Genomic DNA, 18,681 nt, shown 5'->3' on the forward strand with positions numbered 1-18,681 from the left:
CAAGACAAATAGAGTGAGCAATCGAGTTTCCACTTAAAAGTTGTGTGCGCAGTCAATCACATTTGTGCCACTGTCCAAACAATCACTGACCGACCGTCGCACAATGGCTGTAAATTGCAGTTTCATATGCTATGGATCCTACTATCCCACTATACGACCATCCGAACTTGTATCTATGTATCTATCAATTTCGGCGAGTTTTCATTTTCATTTTCGGTTCATTGTCCACGTTGAACACGCTTTTGTTATTGTTTTATGCCAGAGAATGGCCATCAAATGTATCTGTATCTGAGCTTTTGTGTGCGTGTGCCAGTGTTTATCCGTTCGAGCACAACAGTAACAGAATGTCCTGGGCGTAAGTGGGTGTGTGTGTGTGTGGGGGGGTGTATTTATTTTCATAGCCATGTTTGTGACACAATTGATTGGAAAAACATAAACATTGCGTTCCAGTGCGGGTGTGTGCGTCTAATACGTGTCCAAGTTGAGTTGATTGTCATGTCAAATTTGCGGTGCGAGGGGCCAGATTAGAAAATTCTATTTATAAACATCAAGTGCGAAGGCAACGGGAGCAGCTCATTCTCACCTGGAGTCGCAATTGATGACTGCCGGCTGGGAAGTGGAGCAAAATCAATTTAATTCAATTAAAGTCAAAGCAAACCAACAGAACTAAGACGATTTATTTCGACACGCTCTGAGAAACGAGAGGCAACAAGCACAAATGGCCAGAAAGGTCGAGCTAACAAAATTAATCTTGACGCTAACCTTCAAGATAAATGTGAGGTAAACTGGGCTGGCATTAGGTCATGAGTTTATGCTAGGAATATCATTGAAACCTTAAGTTTACAAGTTGAAGTTACCTTAAAGATTAAAACATATATCAGTTAATTAATAATATTATATAATATATATCAGATAATTTTAAAGTAATAAACTAGACTATCAAAAAATCTACTACAAAAATTAAAAAGAAACCATGGTGTGGAGGACAGATAACAGCAACGTAACTTTATATTTCAGTATGCACTACAAGTCCTTAAGAATGCTTTTAAATTATTTTTTAGCTGAACTAGAACAAAACTTAATCATTTTATTCTTTATAATCAAACCAATTAGATAAATAGAACGAAATTAAATTGAACAGATTTCCACAAATTTTGAAAACTAAGTTTGTTTCCTTTTTTCGGTTAACTTAATTTAAGAAATTATATATTCCGTTAATTAATTTCACAAAAACTGCTTCACATAAACGTAGTATAGAAGCAACAGCCTGACAAGCATACGCCCTGTGGGCCATCGCCATAAGTAGGTAACACATAATTGCGGTGTCGCATATTCAGCATTTTCCGAGCCGAGCCGACTTTTCCGCCTAAGCTTGTTTAAATAACCGCATTAATATGCCGGACAAAGTGACAATGCCAGACAAGCACCAACAAAGCAAACAAAAGAGCCTAAAATATTTAATAAGCAGTCCCAAATCAGCATCACCAGGCCCGTTTTTGGGCGATTCAATTGTGCAGCTGTTTAGCTGGCCATAAATAAATATGGCAACGAAATTGACCGCAGGCTGCAATCGGAATAAGCAAGCTAATAACGAGGACATTTTTCTCCCGGTGCTTGCTAATTATTTCCATTATTTCCCAACTGAAAACCGAACAAGTGGGCCCAACATTGGGCAATAACTGGTCTGAAAGAAAGCCACGTATATTATGCAGTTTCATTCACAAACCAAAAAGAGAGGAGAAGGCTAGGCAAAATTGAAAAAGGCAGAGTAGACGTTGAAGTACAGCCCGTAGGCCACCATATCAAAGGCAAATACTATTGCAAAAGGCACCATAAGAAACTGGGAGAAAAGTGTGAGGCTCAGAGCACTGGCGGGTGCTTCGTGCTGTGTGCTTGGTAAATTCAAATACAACCGGCATGGTAATAAATATCCATATAAGCCACTTCAAAGTGAAAAGCAATAAGCTAAACTACCACATCAACTTGCCCAGGAACGGACCTGGGTTCCACCTCACCCCTCACCCCACCCCCTAGCCGCACCTGCCGCAAAACTATACATCAACACAAAGCCAAAAGCGGGCCAACACCAATAGCAACACCAGTACCAATGCAAACACAAAACACCAATGTCCTGGCCAACGGGAGTGCGAGTGTGAGTGTGAGAGCCGAAGGCGGAGAGCGAAAGTGGCCGTCTCAGAGGGAAAGGCAACACAAAACAAAGCAACTACAAAAGCAATGCCAGGAAAAGCGGGGAAAACCCAAGCGCGCCCCACTTCCTCCTATTCTAGAGCTTTCCTTTGAGACTCTTTTGCAAGTGAAAGTTATACGGCTCTTTTGGCACGCACACAAACACTCCGCTAGGACTATATACATGTGGGCATGCATACTTCATTTTGTGATTTGCCCATCAGAGTTGACCGATTCGTTTAGCTATAGATCCAATGGGATTGAATTTGTTAACTCTTAGGCACTTCGCGTATAGTATCTTCTGATTTAGTAGCATACGAAACATAATTATTTTAGACGTCGGATTATATATGAAATTATATGCTGAACTTAAAAAAAATACAGAATTTGTGTCTTAAGCTCGTAACTAAAATTATTCTTTAAATTTGTAATTATAAATAATCTGAAAATTAATGTTTGGAGTTAGTGTTTATCCTAAATATGATATTATAAAAATGGGTCTTCAATTTAAGACTGCAAATTCACATGTTCAGAAAATGGTTGATGTCTATTCATAACCCAACATCACTTTGGACGGTAGTACAGATAGTGAACCACAAGTTAAGGATCCTGGAATCATTTTTTACAATAAGCATTTGTTTTACGTTTTTTAAAGAATTGATAAAGCATTTGACTAAATAAATACACTTATTTAAATTTAAGTTCATTAAGCGATTGTCTCGCCTTTTTTATCTTGTTAAGAGGTTTTTTGGTTTGAGTTCATTAAGCAGCCATGCTGCTGATCCCATAAAGGATCTTCACAAAACAGGCAATTGTTCAGGTCATTTTGAAAACAATCGATGGCAAAATTCCGTTGGCAAATCATAAGAGGCTTTAAAAAAAAGAAAAATTTCTATTTAAATAAACTGGTTCAACAAAAAGTTGAACAGAAGTTTTGAGAAGAAAATAGTCGGCAAGTTTAATAATCATTCCATCTACTTTCAAAAGTAGTCAATCAGACTAAGCTAGAACTGAACTAGTTCCCAAGGGCGGTAATCGGCCACATCTCTGCTCGGCAGGGTGTGGATTCCTTCGACGATGCATAACCAATATGGGCTGGGCTGTTACTCGAATATTGGCCCACATGCTAAGCGTTGGCCAATAGCTCATGCAGCAAATGTTTCTCTTAAGGCAAACAAATCAGCAGAACACGGGGAACAGGACTCGCAAACAAACTCAAATACCCGGGCAGATGCATATGTGTGCCCCCGAGAGGATTTTTGGCGCGCAATTTCAGCAACGCCTTGTTGATTCACAACAGCAGCGCCCCCAGGCGGTGAGTGGCAGAAGCAGCGGCACACATACACTGCAAAAAGGGGAAGGGGGTCAGAAAAGAAGGTGGTGGCAGCTAATGGCCGCGAAGTTTTCGAGATTGACGGCCCTGATTTAGCCAAACAATAAATAAATACAAGTATACGAGAAATATGAGCACAGGTGGGCCCGAGAGTGTGTGAGTGTAACGAGTACATGGAGTACACTTCATGCCTGACTGAATGCGCCAAAAGTGGAAGCTCAGGTGCTGAGTTGCCAATTTAAATATTCTTTATGTACACGCTACATAGGAGTTTTATGGCTGTGTGCGTGGTCACTCCGCCGACTGAGGACAGCGTAACGTAACGTATACGAAGCGTTGCCGCCGCCTTTTTTCATTCTTTGATTCAGTTGCTCAGCGAACGCCAACGAAACCAAAACGCAATGTGAACCCGGTGCCGCTAATAATTATAGCAATAGAACCTCCAGGGCTCCCCCCGCATAAATCAACCTTAGCGAATTAACTAATTTAAAGTGCAATTAAATGTAAATGATTTCAATTAACTCATTTGCGCGCAGAAAATTACATTTATTTTGCACTCTCCACGCGGCGCTTTATCCACGTTCATACGGACTTAATGCTGTGCGGCGGATAAAACTGCAACTGAATTAAAAGTGCCTCGAACACTCTGTACTCGCACACACGGCAAACGGGAAAGAAACTTTCGCTTAAATGTACATCGACGAGGATAGCGAGGAAAGTTCGCCCTTTGTGATGCTCACATCGCCCACGAAGTCTTGGGTCAGTCCGCACAATGTAAACAAAGAGTCCGCAGACCGGACTCCGGACTCCGGGCGGCGTAGTCCAGAGTCCAGAGTCCGTCCGGCACATCACATCACATCACACATCTCCCGGTCCCGGTCACAGTCCCAGTCCCCTGTCCTTTGATCCCCTTTCCCTTCGCACACATCTCTTAATTTCACATTTCATTTTTTTGCCTCCGGGATAAATTGAGGAGCCGCAGTGTGCGGGCGGGAAAAAGTTGGCAAAAAGTTTAAATGACTTTTGTTGTTTTTCTAAGTGTTTTTTAATGGTCTACGTGTGCTGGCCGCTGAGTCCTGTCCGGCTGCCCTTCGTTGATGTATGCTCAATTTTAAATATTTCTCTTCGACTTCGACATTTTGGTTGAGAGCAGACACTGAGATACGAATTCAGGAATTTTAGGCTTCTGAAGCATACTTCGTGAAATATGTTCAAATAAACTCTTAATACACTTTCAAGTCTAAATAAACTTTTACAATAACATTAATATGTTATTCAATTAGACAATAGAGGTTTTTTTCATTTTAAAATTTACTAAGACAGTAAATTATTATTATTATTATTTTTTAATAAAAAATTCTTAAAATTATACTATATTATGTTCTTATAAATTAGTCATCATTCATTGTAAAGTAATTATAAATGATTATATTAAATATAATTCAAAAGAAATAAGAGCAAGAGATTTAATATTATTTTAAGATATTTTTTTGGTCTTTTAAAACTGACTAAATATTTTGAAGTTGTAAAGAATTAAAAAATTTTTTTTCAGTCGCACTTTCTTACTGATTATTATATCCTATTACATAAAATGCTAGATTTCATAGATTTTTCTCCGTGTCCGTATGTATGCACGACATGTGCCATGTCAGCGCAAATTTATGCTATGCCCAAAAAGTTCACACAACGTTGAGTAGATGATATTTACATTAGCCACTAACTTGCTCTAAACTGCTGATTAAGTGAAATGCGTGTGTGCCAGAGTATTCACTACAAAATTGGCAAACGAAACCAAAATAAATGGAAATCAAAACAAATTAGAGGAGGGCAGGGGGCATACTGTCAAGGGTTTTTGGTTGTTTGATAGGGAAAATGAGTCTTGTAAATACGCAAATTTGGTTGAGTTTCATAATACTAATGGCATTGATATAAATTTATTTGCATCCATCTCATAAATTCAAAAAGTTATCCCTTTTAAGCCACACTCATCATTTTCACTGGAATTTTTCAAATAATTTTTCATTATTTCCAAAGCTCAGTCTAATCCAAACAAAGCCACCAAAGGTGTGAAACAGTAAATATTACGTGTACGCCTGGCATAACACATAAAATTGACCGTAAATTCTAAAGCCCATTTAGCATTAGCCGGTTTCGAGAATCTCTGGGGTTCCAGGCAGGCATAAATGTCAATATGTACTTATGTATTTACCAGTTTATTTATCAAACTATTTTATTTGTTTACACCAAAACAAAAACCAATCTTACCCCGCTTTCCTCCGCCGACAGCCGATAATAATCATAAAGATTATTATGGCGGAGTATGGAGCGTGGGACTGTGGATTAAATATGCGTAAAATGCGGCATCTTAAGCTGCCACTTAGAAGCCGCCACGCCCCCCGAAAGTGGGTTTCGTCCTTCGCCCCCTTTGGGTCCTGGCTTTGGCTTCACTGAATTTTCTGCGAGGCTGCACGTCAAACGTAGAAAGGGCTTTGAAGTTGCGCTTAGATTTTGCTGGTCCCTTTGTATCGAATTGGTGGCCTCTTCCAACTTGCTTAAAGTTTAATTGAGCGGGTAATTTAAGCTTTTGCCGAGCAGCCCCCCACTTAGTTGCTAAGTGGCAGGACCAACCCCGTAGCATCCACTCCCCAAGTTCAAAAGGGAGTCAGCTTTTTCCACTGGTCTAGGGCAATTTAAATGCTCGATCTGCCCGCAACTAAAAATGTAAAACATGCTATAATAAAACATTATTTGGTCAATCCGGGTTTTTAGTTTAATGATTTTTTTGATGTGTGTCAAGACTCACAAATTGCTGAGCTCACAAATTTATGCCGCAGCAAAAAACAATTTTTAATTAAAAGCCAGATAAATTATTTACATTTGCTAAGCCGACTCTTTAAGTACCCTAACATATTGTGTAACTAATTAATCTAAACATTTAAAAAATCCAATCTTATCTATTTTTTTCCTCAAATACAATGTAGTTATAGTTAAGAAAAACATTTGTTATGCCGACAAAATAAATTCAAACTATATGTTGAATTCATATTCAACAAACGCTTCGAAATCGAACGAAAAATAAAATGCTGCTCCAAAAGCTTCCAACCAAAACTTATTCAATTGGAAAGCTTTAAATAACTTAAAATTAGTGGCCAAATTCTGGAAGCGATAATCGCATTACCATGAATAATTATAAAATTTGATTAAATAAATAGCATTAGCAACAAAGCCATTGCCGAATATTGTGGATAAATGTGGGGATAGGCTGTACTTGTTATTTATTCACTCTTATTTTACTTAAACAACTACAGGAGACATTTTGCACGCAATAAATATGTATTCATTCGCGATTTTAATGGGCGGTTTTGACTTATTATTATGTTTTAGCGGAATTTTAATTGATTTTGACCAAGAGAGGAAGTGTCTGCCCCGCCAGCAACAACAATCATTGACACGTGGACTCAGTTTTCCGGCTTTCCATTTGCACGATAGCCACATCTCGACAAACACATAGATACGCACCAACACATGTCGAGTGGGCATATTTGAATTTCTGCATTTTTGTTGAATTTCAATTAAAAGCCTTGATTTTGATGGCAACCTTGTGCACACGCTGGGCCCGTGCCCAGAGTACTACATGTTCCAAGTGTGTAGACCCCGAAAACAATTTTGGGGTCAGTTGGGGGTTCGGTCTGGTCCTCCCACAAAGCAAATGTGAAATTGCTAGCTGAGGAATTGTGTTAAAATCGAATTTACATTAATTCCATTCTCCACTTTTTGTTTCGTCCTTTGGCCCCTCATTCGGTCCACAATAATTGTATATCCCATCCACCTTTGCCATGCAAAGGAAAGGAACCAATCGAGCCGGGCCCAAAAGGAAGAGCAGTGCGGAGAAAAGGAAAATTAAATTGAAAATCCATTGAAGCCGAATGTGGAATTAAAATTGAATTTTCACCTACGGATCAAACGAAACGAACCGAGACGCTGCAGGAAGACGAAAAACAATTAAAATTAAACAATTTATTTATTTTGAATTATGGCCCCGGCTTCTGTTTGCGGCAGGAAGCTAAAATATATGGCAGACCGAAAAATACGAAAAATGCATTTGTCAAATTGAATGTGAGTGAGACAACTCAATTTAAAGGCTCCTAAAATGGCACAAATATTTCTCAAAGCACTGCAAGCCTTGAATGGAAGTGGTGTTTTTGCCCTTGGCGACTGTGATGATTAGGCAAATGGAGAGCTTAGGAAACTATAAATACCCGAACTCCTCCTCGAGCATTAACCTCGTTGAACTCTGCAAGCCACGAGACTTGGCAAGAGATTAGGCCGATAATTATTCAGGCTGTGGGCCAACTAATCTGGCACTGTCAGTGACTCTAATCATTCAATGAGATAAAAGCACATGCCAATACACACGCAGGCTTCGGCGGACTTCTTTCCAATATGCGGCTTGACTCAAAGAGCCAGTGAAATAGAGATGAGATCGTGTCCATAAGCTGAACTGACAACCAGGAACAGGGCTAGAAATTGGAGACCAAGAATCGGATTGGATAGCGAATCGAAAGAAACTTATCTGCTTAGGCAGACATAAAATGCATTTCTGAATGTATTGCAATTGACAAACATTGCAATGGTTTCATTTTAGTATAAAAAATATATATTTTGTTTAATTGGTCAATAATTATTTTATTTATTTGCTTAAACGTTGTGGAGTGTTTCTAAATTGTTCATAGTGTCCCAAGCTAAATTTAATCCCTCAGCCTGTCGTCTGCCTTTCTACACGTCTTATCCCAGCTCATCTCATCCATCATCCGTTCTAATATCTTCTTCAAAGTTCCTCACGCTGCCATCCAAAAGTCAAGCGCTTTTGATGCCCTCAAGCGATGCAAGGATGGGGGTCTTACTTCACAAACAGAAAGATGAAACCAAATTACCTCCGCACAGACAAGTTTCGGATGGGATGGCTGACTGTGGCAGTGCGTGTGTTCTGGTGGGTGGATTGAGCTTTGCTTGATTTGGGCAGTCGGCTGTGACGTGTGTGGATGCGTGCCCATGTCCATGTCCACAGCCCCGTCCACATCCACATTCACGTTCCCATCCACCTCCACATCTACATCCATTTCCATGGTCAAGCCAGGTCGGTGCGTGCTGCAAAACAATTTAATTAATTCCAGATTTGCGCGGAATTTTTCACGAAAGCCGCGATGCCAGCAATCTGTAAATGGCATATACATACGCACAATATATTGAGGGCAGTGTTGTTAACTATCTTGATAGTTTTACCTTTGGACTTTACTTACTTGACTTCCATTTAACAGGGACCCACAAATATATATTTCTTAAAAAAATTTTTTATTCGCTTAGGGCTACATAACTACATTACCATACATTGATTACATACGCATTCTTAATATTATTTAAGCGTATTACTTTGATCATAGTTAAATACATTCTCTAAGATATTTTTAATGTTTATTAAAATGAAATTATTGAACACCACAATTTGTTGGTACTACTTTTACCATTTGCCAACTCTGAGACTAAGGTTATTTTTGTACCTTTTCCATAGGGGAGTTACCTATCCATCTCCGATGATGGGATACTAGTCGATGCCGAAAATTCAGCCATTCGCACGTACTTTTACTATTTATATGTTTCTCACTTCCACTTTCCCAATTTCCCACTCTCTGTGTATTTTCCGGACAGCCTGCCAGCTACGGCAAGAAGAACGGGATGTGGTATGCGTCGCCTGGAAACCAGGGATGGGGCTCCAAGCCCGCCAGTCGGAAGCCCTCAATAATGGAAGCGGATTTGGGCACATTATCGACCACATCAGGCTCGATAAAGCGCAGCGCCGGCCGTGTGATACGCATCATCAATAATTTGGATCATTCGGTGCAGGTGAGTCCCGAAGTTGGGGGCATTTGGCGCCGACTGCAGGCCGTATTTATTGTTTCGTCCAGCCCACGTCATCAACAATGCACAAAAATATTTCTGGTCGAGGTGGTGGTAGTGGTGTTGCAGGGGTTTGCGGGAAAATTGCTCCTCATGCCTTGCATTTTGCCAGCGATTGCGGGCATTTTCGCTATTTTCGCAATTTCGTTTGTATTTGTGCCTGGGCAGCGATGCGTTGTGCAAATGTTTTAATTGCCGCGATTAAAGCGCGCATCGGCCTGCAATATTTATGTAAATTTATGTTTGACTATTGCATTAGAGCGCCGCACGAGCGGCCTATAAAGTATATTGAAATTTATGCAAAGTGCTCGACAGAATACGCCAAAGCCGGGCAAATATTTTGAGTAGGTAAATATAAAAAAAATTGGCTTAAATATTTAAGGCAGAAATGCGGAGTAAATATACGTTTCCATGTGGATGCAGCACCTGTCCTCGCGAGTGGCGAAATGCATTTTGTGGAACGTTGGCATTTGCACTTCTCTTGTGGGCGCAAAAAATGCAGGCCAACTCGGAGTCGAGAGCCAAAGCGGTTTGCTTTTATTTGTATAAATATTTGCCATCAATATTTTATTGTCAGCGGAGTGTATTTATTTTTTCCAGCAGCCCATGACCCAACTGACTTAACCGTCATTAAAGGATTCTGCTCATAAATAATATGACATTTTATTTTACCCAATCCACTGCGGAGGAAACCACTTTGATGTGTTTTTCAGCGCTCGAATTCTTGGATTGCCCTCGGGGGCCGTCATTAGTTGCGGTTGCCATTTTTCAAATGCGATTCCTCATTTTTTCATTCGGCTTTTGACTGCGCTATTATAATTTACATTTTATTTATGCATTTCCTATTAAAGTGTCCCGAGTGCAATGATTAAATTTTTATGGCTACTCTAAAAAATACGCCCGTTTCGACATTCTGAATTCGGGGCTGTGGCTCTTGTCCGCCAGAAGTCTGCAATTAACCTTTGCCTACTTTCGGGGACTCCACTCCGCGGCAATCATATGGAAAATCAATTGTCTGTAATTTGTATTTTATTGTAGGCAGCCAGAGAGTCGGGCCAACAGCCAACAAAAACAAAATTGAAGCCACGGTCAATTTGGTAATTTCCGCTGACATACAAAAAACAAGAAGCAGAAAAAATTCGCAAAAGGAAAAATTCGAAAGAAAAAATAAATTTGGAAGTCTACATACTCTGGCCGGCATACACAAAGTTTTAATGTTAATTTTCTAACTGTCACTCGACCCAAAAATTTAATTTATTTGCATTTAGGAAACACTTATCAATTACCACGTTAAAAAAATATTAAACAATTTTAAGTTCAAAGAGATTTTTTAAAGGAAATTAAAAACTTTATGTAACAGAATTTGCCATTATGTTTAAAACACTTGATGATTAAACTTTATATTTGGGCCATGGCAATCGTTCAATTGCGAATGACGAATAAAATACTTGATTTTTATCTATCAATAAAATAGTATTATTAATTGTATCAACTTATGGCTCTGTACCATAGTACCCATTGAGAGGAAATAACGAGGGAAAGCCAGGCAAAAACTTTGCAGTCAGGTGTACGGCCCCATAACTCTTTCACTCTCGCTCCGCCACTCCCGTACTCGTAATTTATGTTATTATTACGAAAATGCCTTTAAAATATGAATTGGCTTTGGCACTACAGAGGTGGCCGTAGCTTGGCCCATCTCCCCTGACCGTTGTCGTAGTAACGTTTTATGGTAATTTTCCTAAGTGCAAGTAACATTTCTGTAGCTCCTTGTTTTTCTGCCGGTCGAGGTGGGGCATTCGTGCAGTTTTATGAATCAAAGTACATTTTACGCCGTGGGCGTTTCGACACCTTTCAGCACGTGGGCTGCAACCTTGGCGAAGGCCGCACCTGATCGGGCCAATTAGGTGGGGGAATGGTGAGGGGAAGGGGGATTCCGTGACAGGTACTTTGGAGCTTCGCCTGTCTGCCAAAGATGTTGGCCAGACCCAAATCGAATCTCATTAATGACCGAGACAACGGGAAAGGGCGAGAGGAATCGCCGCAAAACAAAGGCAGTCGCTTTTCGATATTCCCCGCCACTTACGAGACACCCCTAATGGAGTTTGCAATGCAAATTTGACCAAAGTACAACCGACCACAAAAGCGAAAGAGGAAATTGTACTAGTCATAGTGGTTGTTGCTGCTGTTGAACCCGACTCTGCACGCGCCCATTGACCAAGGCCAAGGACATGTCGCTCGTCGTTTGCCACGACCAACGACGAAGTCCTGGCGAAAATATACACAAATATATGCTTGGCTGTTCTGTACTCCACGGCAAAACACCAAAAGCACCGAGTGCTGGCGCCGATTGCATTACACGTACATTACCCGCAGCTCCGGTTGCAAGTCACAAATCCCAATGAACCGTAGAGTAAAATACGTTGAGAATGTGAATATCTCATTACATTCTAATAATTTTTATACCATCAGCAAATGTAATAGGTTTTCTTTTTAACAAAATCGGTCTTCGCTTTGTCAAATGACCTCCCGTTTCCATTGTAATATTTCGCTGTAAGCCATAATCTATTCGTGTTTAAATAAACCGATCTGGGCTCTGTTTCTTAATGACACGCTAGGTATTGACTCAGTTAGTTTGCTGTTTTGAAAACATTCACATTCTCAATGCAATTCTATACTTAATCTGACTGCATACTCTTAACTGGAGGCCATGTTCTAGTAATATTTGTCGGTTGGCAAAACGAAAATGACAAATAATAATAGTCCCTTTCTATTAATTTTTAACTTAAGCGTTTTCTTAATGTCAGGTTACTTACTTTGCTGTTTCGGTTAGATTAACTATCATCTGACTGAAAACTTTAACTAGAGGTAATTCAAATTGTTTGTTTTACTTAACGAAAATGACTAGGAACTTTGCCTACTTTTCTTTTTCAGGTCTGGCAGTACAACTTTCATATCGATTCGTGAACCTATAATAAAATGTCTTTTAAAAAGTGTGCTTTAAAAAAACAGATTTTGTGTTTCTAAGCCAACTTAACTTCTCCTCACTTATTACAAACAAAACCCTTAAAACGACATTGATATATCGTCCCTAAGAGGATTAAACTTTTTAAAATAATTATCAAATTCAATGAGAAACTGTGGAAAGCAGCTATATAAAATTTATTACATTATTAGACCTTTAATCTCAAAAATGCCATATCAACAAAGTATAATACACTGTGTATATTTTTTCGGTTTTGTTAATGTTGATCTCAAAGTTTCCAAATATTTTTCCCCAAACTTTTGTCACTGTTCACAGTTCCCAACGCCCACATTTTGTTTAAGACTGTGTCTGTATTTTGTGTCCCAGTCTGCAAGGTCTCCCATGATTGTGTTTATTTGTTTTGTTTGTGTCTGGACTACACAGCTACATCAGCATCGACATCTATATCTGTAGCTACATCAAGTGTTCGTCGGGGTAATGCAATTGAAAGCCGCAAGAAATGGCTATGCATAATGGCAGGCTACTCAATATTGGCGGTCCCTCGGCTGCACGATATATACATATATCACCCGATAGTATGGTGAAGTGCTCGGGTATTTGGCAAGCTAAAGTGCAACGTGTCGCAATGCACTTTGTTGTTTGACTTTTTCAACTTGCAGCTTACGTGTTTGAACGAATAGAAAAACTTGTGAAATTTGGTATTATGTGTTTATAAAGTCATATGAATTCAATGTCCTGTACGCGAAAAAAGGGACTTAAAGCTTTACATTTTACACAACAACCAAGAATTAAATGAAGCGAAAGAAATTAAGAAACTTGAAGAATAATAGTTTAATGCATAAATATTTTAAGGTCAATGAATGTTGTATTTCAGTTTGAGGTGTGATTTTAAGAACTACGAGCTCCCTGTCGAGCATATTGAACATGCATAGGCGCTCAACTTTTTATAAAGTATACGCCACGAGGGAACTGAACAGCGAAGAGGAGAACAAAGACAACATCCTCTCCCAACGTTTCCCCTTTCATGTGTGCTTTTGTTGAAGGCAAACAGAAAAAGGCAGGGAATATGAAAGTAAGCTCGAAGCGCAAAAACAGCACACAGAATGATTTCAGTTCTCACATCCCAGGAATACGCTCTACGAACCAAATTCTTGGAGTCGAATTGCCAGGCCTGCACGGGAATTTTCAATAAAAGGCAAAAGCCACTTGGCGATATTTTAAAATTGACTAAGAAGCTACGATACGATGGCTTTTTCTAAATTTATAAACAGAACATGTGCATTGTCAATAAAAATTACTATTTTTAATGACGTAATTTGTATAATTTCAATGTTTCCCCCATATAAACATTTTTTGTAATGTGCTAGTTACATTTTTGAGTACCGCTCTTCAATCGCTTGCCGTTCTGAGCACTCAGTTGCTGTGTTTTTCATTTAAATTACTTGTATTCCTGTATGCAACTATACGAACGTTGACAACAATAAGGACGACAGCAGCACTGCAGTTTAACGTCTTTTGTTTTATGCATGTTTGTATTTTATTGGAATTCCTTTGTGTGTATGCGGACGGAAAAAAAAGGAAGGAGAAGTTGCCGCAAACGAAAATATTTGGAAAATTTGCATGGTTTTGACGTCACCAAGATTAAATCAACCGTGCAACGGCCGAGCGATTGAATGCCTGAAAAACCAGCACAATTTTCCAGACGACGAGAAATGCTGACAATTTAAATCACACACACTCAGTCACACACAGGATGAAGGGAAAATGGAGGTCCTGGCCATTTCCTTCCGGCAGCTGTTTGGCAGCTTCTCCTCAACCGATTTCCACCCGGTTACACCTGCTCCCGCACACGAAAAGTGCACGTAATTGGCTTAACAAACGCCATTTGTTTGGGGTCACATGATTGCAGCTGGCAACGTAGCCGATAATGTAATTATTTGCTCACATAATTATATTTGTTTATAGTCCATGTCGGAGCCCATGTGCCTCATCAGGGCGTCTTCAGAATGGCTCCCCAGTGCACATGTGTGGGCGTTGGCAAAAAGGGAGCTCGGAGACACAATCATGCATAATTTATGGCATAGATATCGACAGTTTGCTGCCTTTCGGGCCAGAAACGCATTGCACTAAATTATTTAAAGCATCTTTTCAGCTTCTGGCCTGTCAATTAATTTTCCAGTAAATTAAGTGACACTCGATTCGGCTGCCGAAAAGAAAAGTTTAGCAAAACTTTGCCCACATGCAGCAGACATTTAATAACAGATGGGGTAATAATTTGCCTAATGGACATCGGCTTTATCGCTCTCAAAATCGAGCAAATTTAAGATGACAATATAAACTTTCATTGGGGCGTTGCCTACTAAACAGTCTTAAATCACCAAATTGTAATGCAAAAAGTGTCAGCAAAAGTGTTAAGTTGTTTTAAACTTGTATATTTCATATATATGCGTATACTAACCAAAAATAAACTTTGAAAGCTCTGGTAGTCTTGAATATTCTTCATTTATTTGATGAAAGGCGTAGCTCTGCCATCTCCATTTGAATTTCAAAACATTTTTGCCGGACAATTGTGTCGCAGGTGCTACGCTTTGATAAACCGTAAATAAATTGTGATAAATAGAGGCACAATCCATGGGGTCCGGTGCGGTCCGTCTCGAATTGGTCGGCACCTGAACCAGTCCATCTAACGACCCATAAAGGACATGCGTTCCGGTAGTCGAAATGGTCGTCACTGTAAATCAAATGGCTAACCATAAAAAAGGGCTAGAAGGGCGCAGAAAAATAAAAACATTTTCGATTAAGGTGAAAGCGTAAAGGTTTCGAAAAATTGATGCTTGCTAAAGCCAAAGTTGATTAGAGATATTGGCTTGGAAAGTTGCCCTTATTTTAATAAAAATAAAAGCATGAAACAATGACCAACTCACTGCGTCTATTCATACAAAGAAACAACCGGGCGTTTTGAGAATGAAATATTAAGAATTACAATTACAATTGAATAATTCAGAATTCCTTTATCCCAAAGAATTTAAAAAATAGATGTTATATGTTTTTTCAACTATTTATTGCTTAGAAATAGTTACACGGTCGGACGGACGGAATGGCTAGATCGTTGTCCTAGTTATGCTGATCAAGAATATATACACCTTACTTGGTCGGAAATGTATCATTCACTGCGTTGCAACGTTCTGACTTTAACTATAACACCCTCTGCAAAGAAATAAAAATATTGTAGAAAGATCAACGAACTGAGTATAACCGCAAAAATGAAGGAAAAACAAAATACGAAGCTGTCATCAAAACTTTTTCTGTAACTGATAGTTCTCGGCCTACTTTGATGATAATTATAATTGATTCACAAATTTACCGAAAAAGTTGTAATATTCGGTCATGCCCAGCAAAAAGTCAAATTTCAAACTTTTTCGCCCTAAACTTCAAAATGAGCCGAATAAATGCGTGACTTTCGGGTAGGAGAAAAAAGTTGGAAGCTGGGTTATATTTTTTTTGTTTTTTCTGGTGGCCGGCAATCAGTGCGACCTGGGTTGGAAATTAAGTGGCAGCGATGTGCGGGGAAAACCACTCAACGCGGACATAAAACCATTAAACGGACGCCTTTTTCGAAGCCAAACTAAATACATAAATTAAACCAAGCTTGGCCAGACAACGGCCAAAGTTTATCGTTGTGTCTGGCCAAGGTCTTCCTTTTTTGTGCCCGAATAGAACTTCCCTGGCAGCTGCTTTAATTCTGCGAGTCATATAATAGGGAAATGATGATGGAGATGCTGGCAGAAGTGGAGAGACAAATTCTTCTTCAGCACGCGTGAATAACTGTTATCAAGGCCCTGAAGGTCATTAAAACTCAAGTATTCCACTTGAAAAATAAGCAGCGAGAGCAAAAAATCCAAAGTCAAGCGCCAGCCAACAAATGCAACAAAGCGTGGCCTTCATTGTGGGTGTTATGGGTGGTTATTGCGGGTGCCTCGGTGGGTGGCTTGGTTTGTGCGTGGGGTGTACCCAATTATGAGCGCTAAAGCTCAAGTGCAACAACAATAACCGTATACACAATGGGGGGAAGTCAAACAATGCTGCTGCACTGAGGAAAAATCGTTCAATTCGGTAAATTACTTATTTAGTAGTAGTAGCTTGTATATATAAATATTATTTATAATAATAACACATGCATTTAAGCCACACTTAAATTATTTAGAACTAGTGATAGCTTTAGTACAAAAAATATTTTTCTTTTAAATTTAAAAATACTTATTCAATATATCTTAAGTGAAATGTTTGACAACAGCCTTTAACAGAGTTTTATAAGCATACTAGACACCTTTATTTCTTTAAGTGCACAAATAAAATATATTAAGCATTAAAAGAAAACGCAAACTGGGTCACAGACTCGATTTGTGGGACGCGAGTCGAACAAAAGTGGATTTGGATGTGGCCGAGGATGCGATGAGGACGCGAGTCGACGACAACATATAATTATAAGCATTATTAAAACCGAGGGGGACTAGGGGAAGTCGTTGCTATAAGCTGCCAAACGGAAGTTGCGTGCCATGACCAAATTTTTGACCGCAGGTCAAGTAAAGTGTGTTGAAAGGCCCCTGCTGTATACATACATATGTAGCTACTTGCCAGACTAATTACCCGTCCAGATTTAACACGTGATTTTGCACATATACAAATCTATATACTCATGCCACATTCCCGTTCTTTTCCCCCTTGCAGTGCCGCGTTTTGCTGAACCTACGCACCTCGCAGCCGTTTGAGGAAGTGCTCGAGGATTTGGGTCAAGTGCTGAAAATTAACGGAGCAAAGAAAATGTACACAGGCACTGGCCAGGAGGTATGTGAATTTCCGGGGGTTGGTTGCTAGCCGCACGACCTTGACACGGCCTAATAACTTAATGAAGACCCGAACCTAGCCCACCTGCAAAATGATTTGACAAATTGCTCTCTACGTCCCCACTCATATCAAAAAACCCAAATTTTCCCGCCAGAATAGGACCTGTGACGAATCCAGATGCAACATTGAAAGACATAAACTCCTATAAATAAATATAGGAGTTGGCATCGCTATAACATTTGAACCTTTTTATTTTGTAAAGTAGAAAAAGTTGCTATGTATATTGATATGGCTTCGTCATTATCAAGAGCCAGAGCCATTTAACCTAATTAAATAGATTAAATCTAAGGTAATATTTTATTACAAGTTATTTTGAAAAGATAATATTGGTATATACTATAAAGGGTCAGCATTTAATTGTTCATTATAATTATAGTGATATCATTGGAAAGATTCCTCTGGTTCTTGTTTATTTATTTTATTTTATTTAATTAATTTAGTTTTTAATTCATAATCATTCCTTTGTAGGTACGCAGCTTCTCCCAACTGCGGAACGAGTTCGCCGACGTGGACACCTTCTACCTGGCCACGGGCACGGCCTTGATAGCCGGCTCTCCCATCCGGCGCTCCCGATCCCGCCCCTCGGTGGTGGCCGCCGCCCCCATTCTGCCCACGGACGAGCTGCCCAAGGTGCCGCTGCGAGGAGCCCGTCCGCGGAGCAAGAGCCGGCCGCGAATCCTGTACGCTCCGGAGAGCGAGATCCTGCGGCCGAATGGCGAGTACACGATGCTGGACATTATGAAGGAGGAGCCCACCAAAGTCACAATTCGGGGGCTGCGACGCACCTTCTATCCGCCCGTCCACCATGCGCCGGCGGACAACTCCCCGCCGGACAAAAAGCTGCAGCTCCAATGGGTGTAAGTAAAATGAAAAATATTGAAAATAAGCCACTACCAAGATGTAACTCTTTTCAGCCATGGATACCGCGGCATTGATGCGCGGCGAAATCTCTGGGTCTTGCCCTCCGGAGAACTGCTCTACTATGTGGCCGCCGTGGCCGTGCTCTTTGATCGCGACGAGGATGCCCAGAGGCACTACATTGGACACACCGAGGATATCATGTGGTAATTTTTCAAAACTATAGCTATTTCCATGAAATATAGAGAACAGTTAGTATTCATCAAACCGTCTAACTTTTTACCTAGTGATAAATTTAAATATATTTTGTTTAAGTTTACTCAGGATTCTTTAAATATACCATTCTTATAAAAAAAATTGAGCACTCAGGTTATTATTATCCAAATATCAAGAATTTGAAATAATCGGATTTATAAACTATATAAAACTGATTTAAATTATGATCGAGAAAAGATTTATA

The 18,681-nt window shown here is 39.7% G+C and overlaps 1 protein-coding gene and 1 long non-coding RNA gene across 7 annotated transcripts in view; one reads left to right on the forward strand and one right to left on the reverse strand.

The window, feature by feature from the left end:
- LOC128259864 (echinoderm microtubule-associated protein-like CG42247) overlaps positions 1-18,681 on the forward strand; it is a 66,535-nt gene that overhangs the window by 43,272 nt on the left and 4,582 nt on the right. For 2 of the 6 annotated variants that reach the window (XM_052992473.1, XM_052992474.1), the window contains 4 exons: positions 9,227-9,421; positions 17,187-17,303; positions 17,832-18,220; positions 18,278-18,427. In XM_052992473.1, the coding sequence (XP_052848433.1) occupies positions 9,227-9,421; positions 17,187-17,303; positions 17,832-18,220; positions 18,278-18,427 (851 nt within the window). Of the gene's footprint in view, positions 1-3,910; positions 4,280-9,226; positions 9,422-16,476; positions 16,572-17,186; positions 17,304-17,831; positions 18,221-18,277; positions 18,428-18,681 lie in introns of those variants that run through there. The other 4 variants (XM_052992475.1, XM_052992477.1, XM_052992476.1 and 1 more) reach the window with 4 other exon arrangements.
- Positions 8,296-15,734, reverse strand: LOC128259876 (uncharacterized). The gene is made up of 3 exons (XR_008268092.1): positions 15,607-15,734; positions 14,917-15,221; positions 8,296-8,668 (listed from the first exon to the last, which is right to left on the reverse strand). It is a non-coding gene; the product is annotated as an uncharacterized LOC128259876 (long non-coding RNA).

This window comes from Drosophila gunungcola (assembly GCF_025200985.1).
Source record: "Drosophila gunungcola strain Sukarami chromosome 3L unlocalized genomic scaffold, Dgunungcola_SK_2 000009F, whole genome shotgun sequence".
NCBI classification, from domain to species: domain Eukaryota; kingdom Metazoa; phylum Arthropoda; class Insecta; order Diptera; family Drosophilidae; genus Drosophila; species Drosophila gunungcola.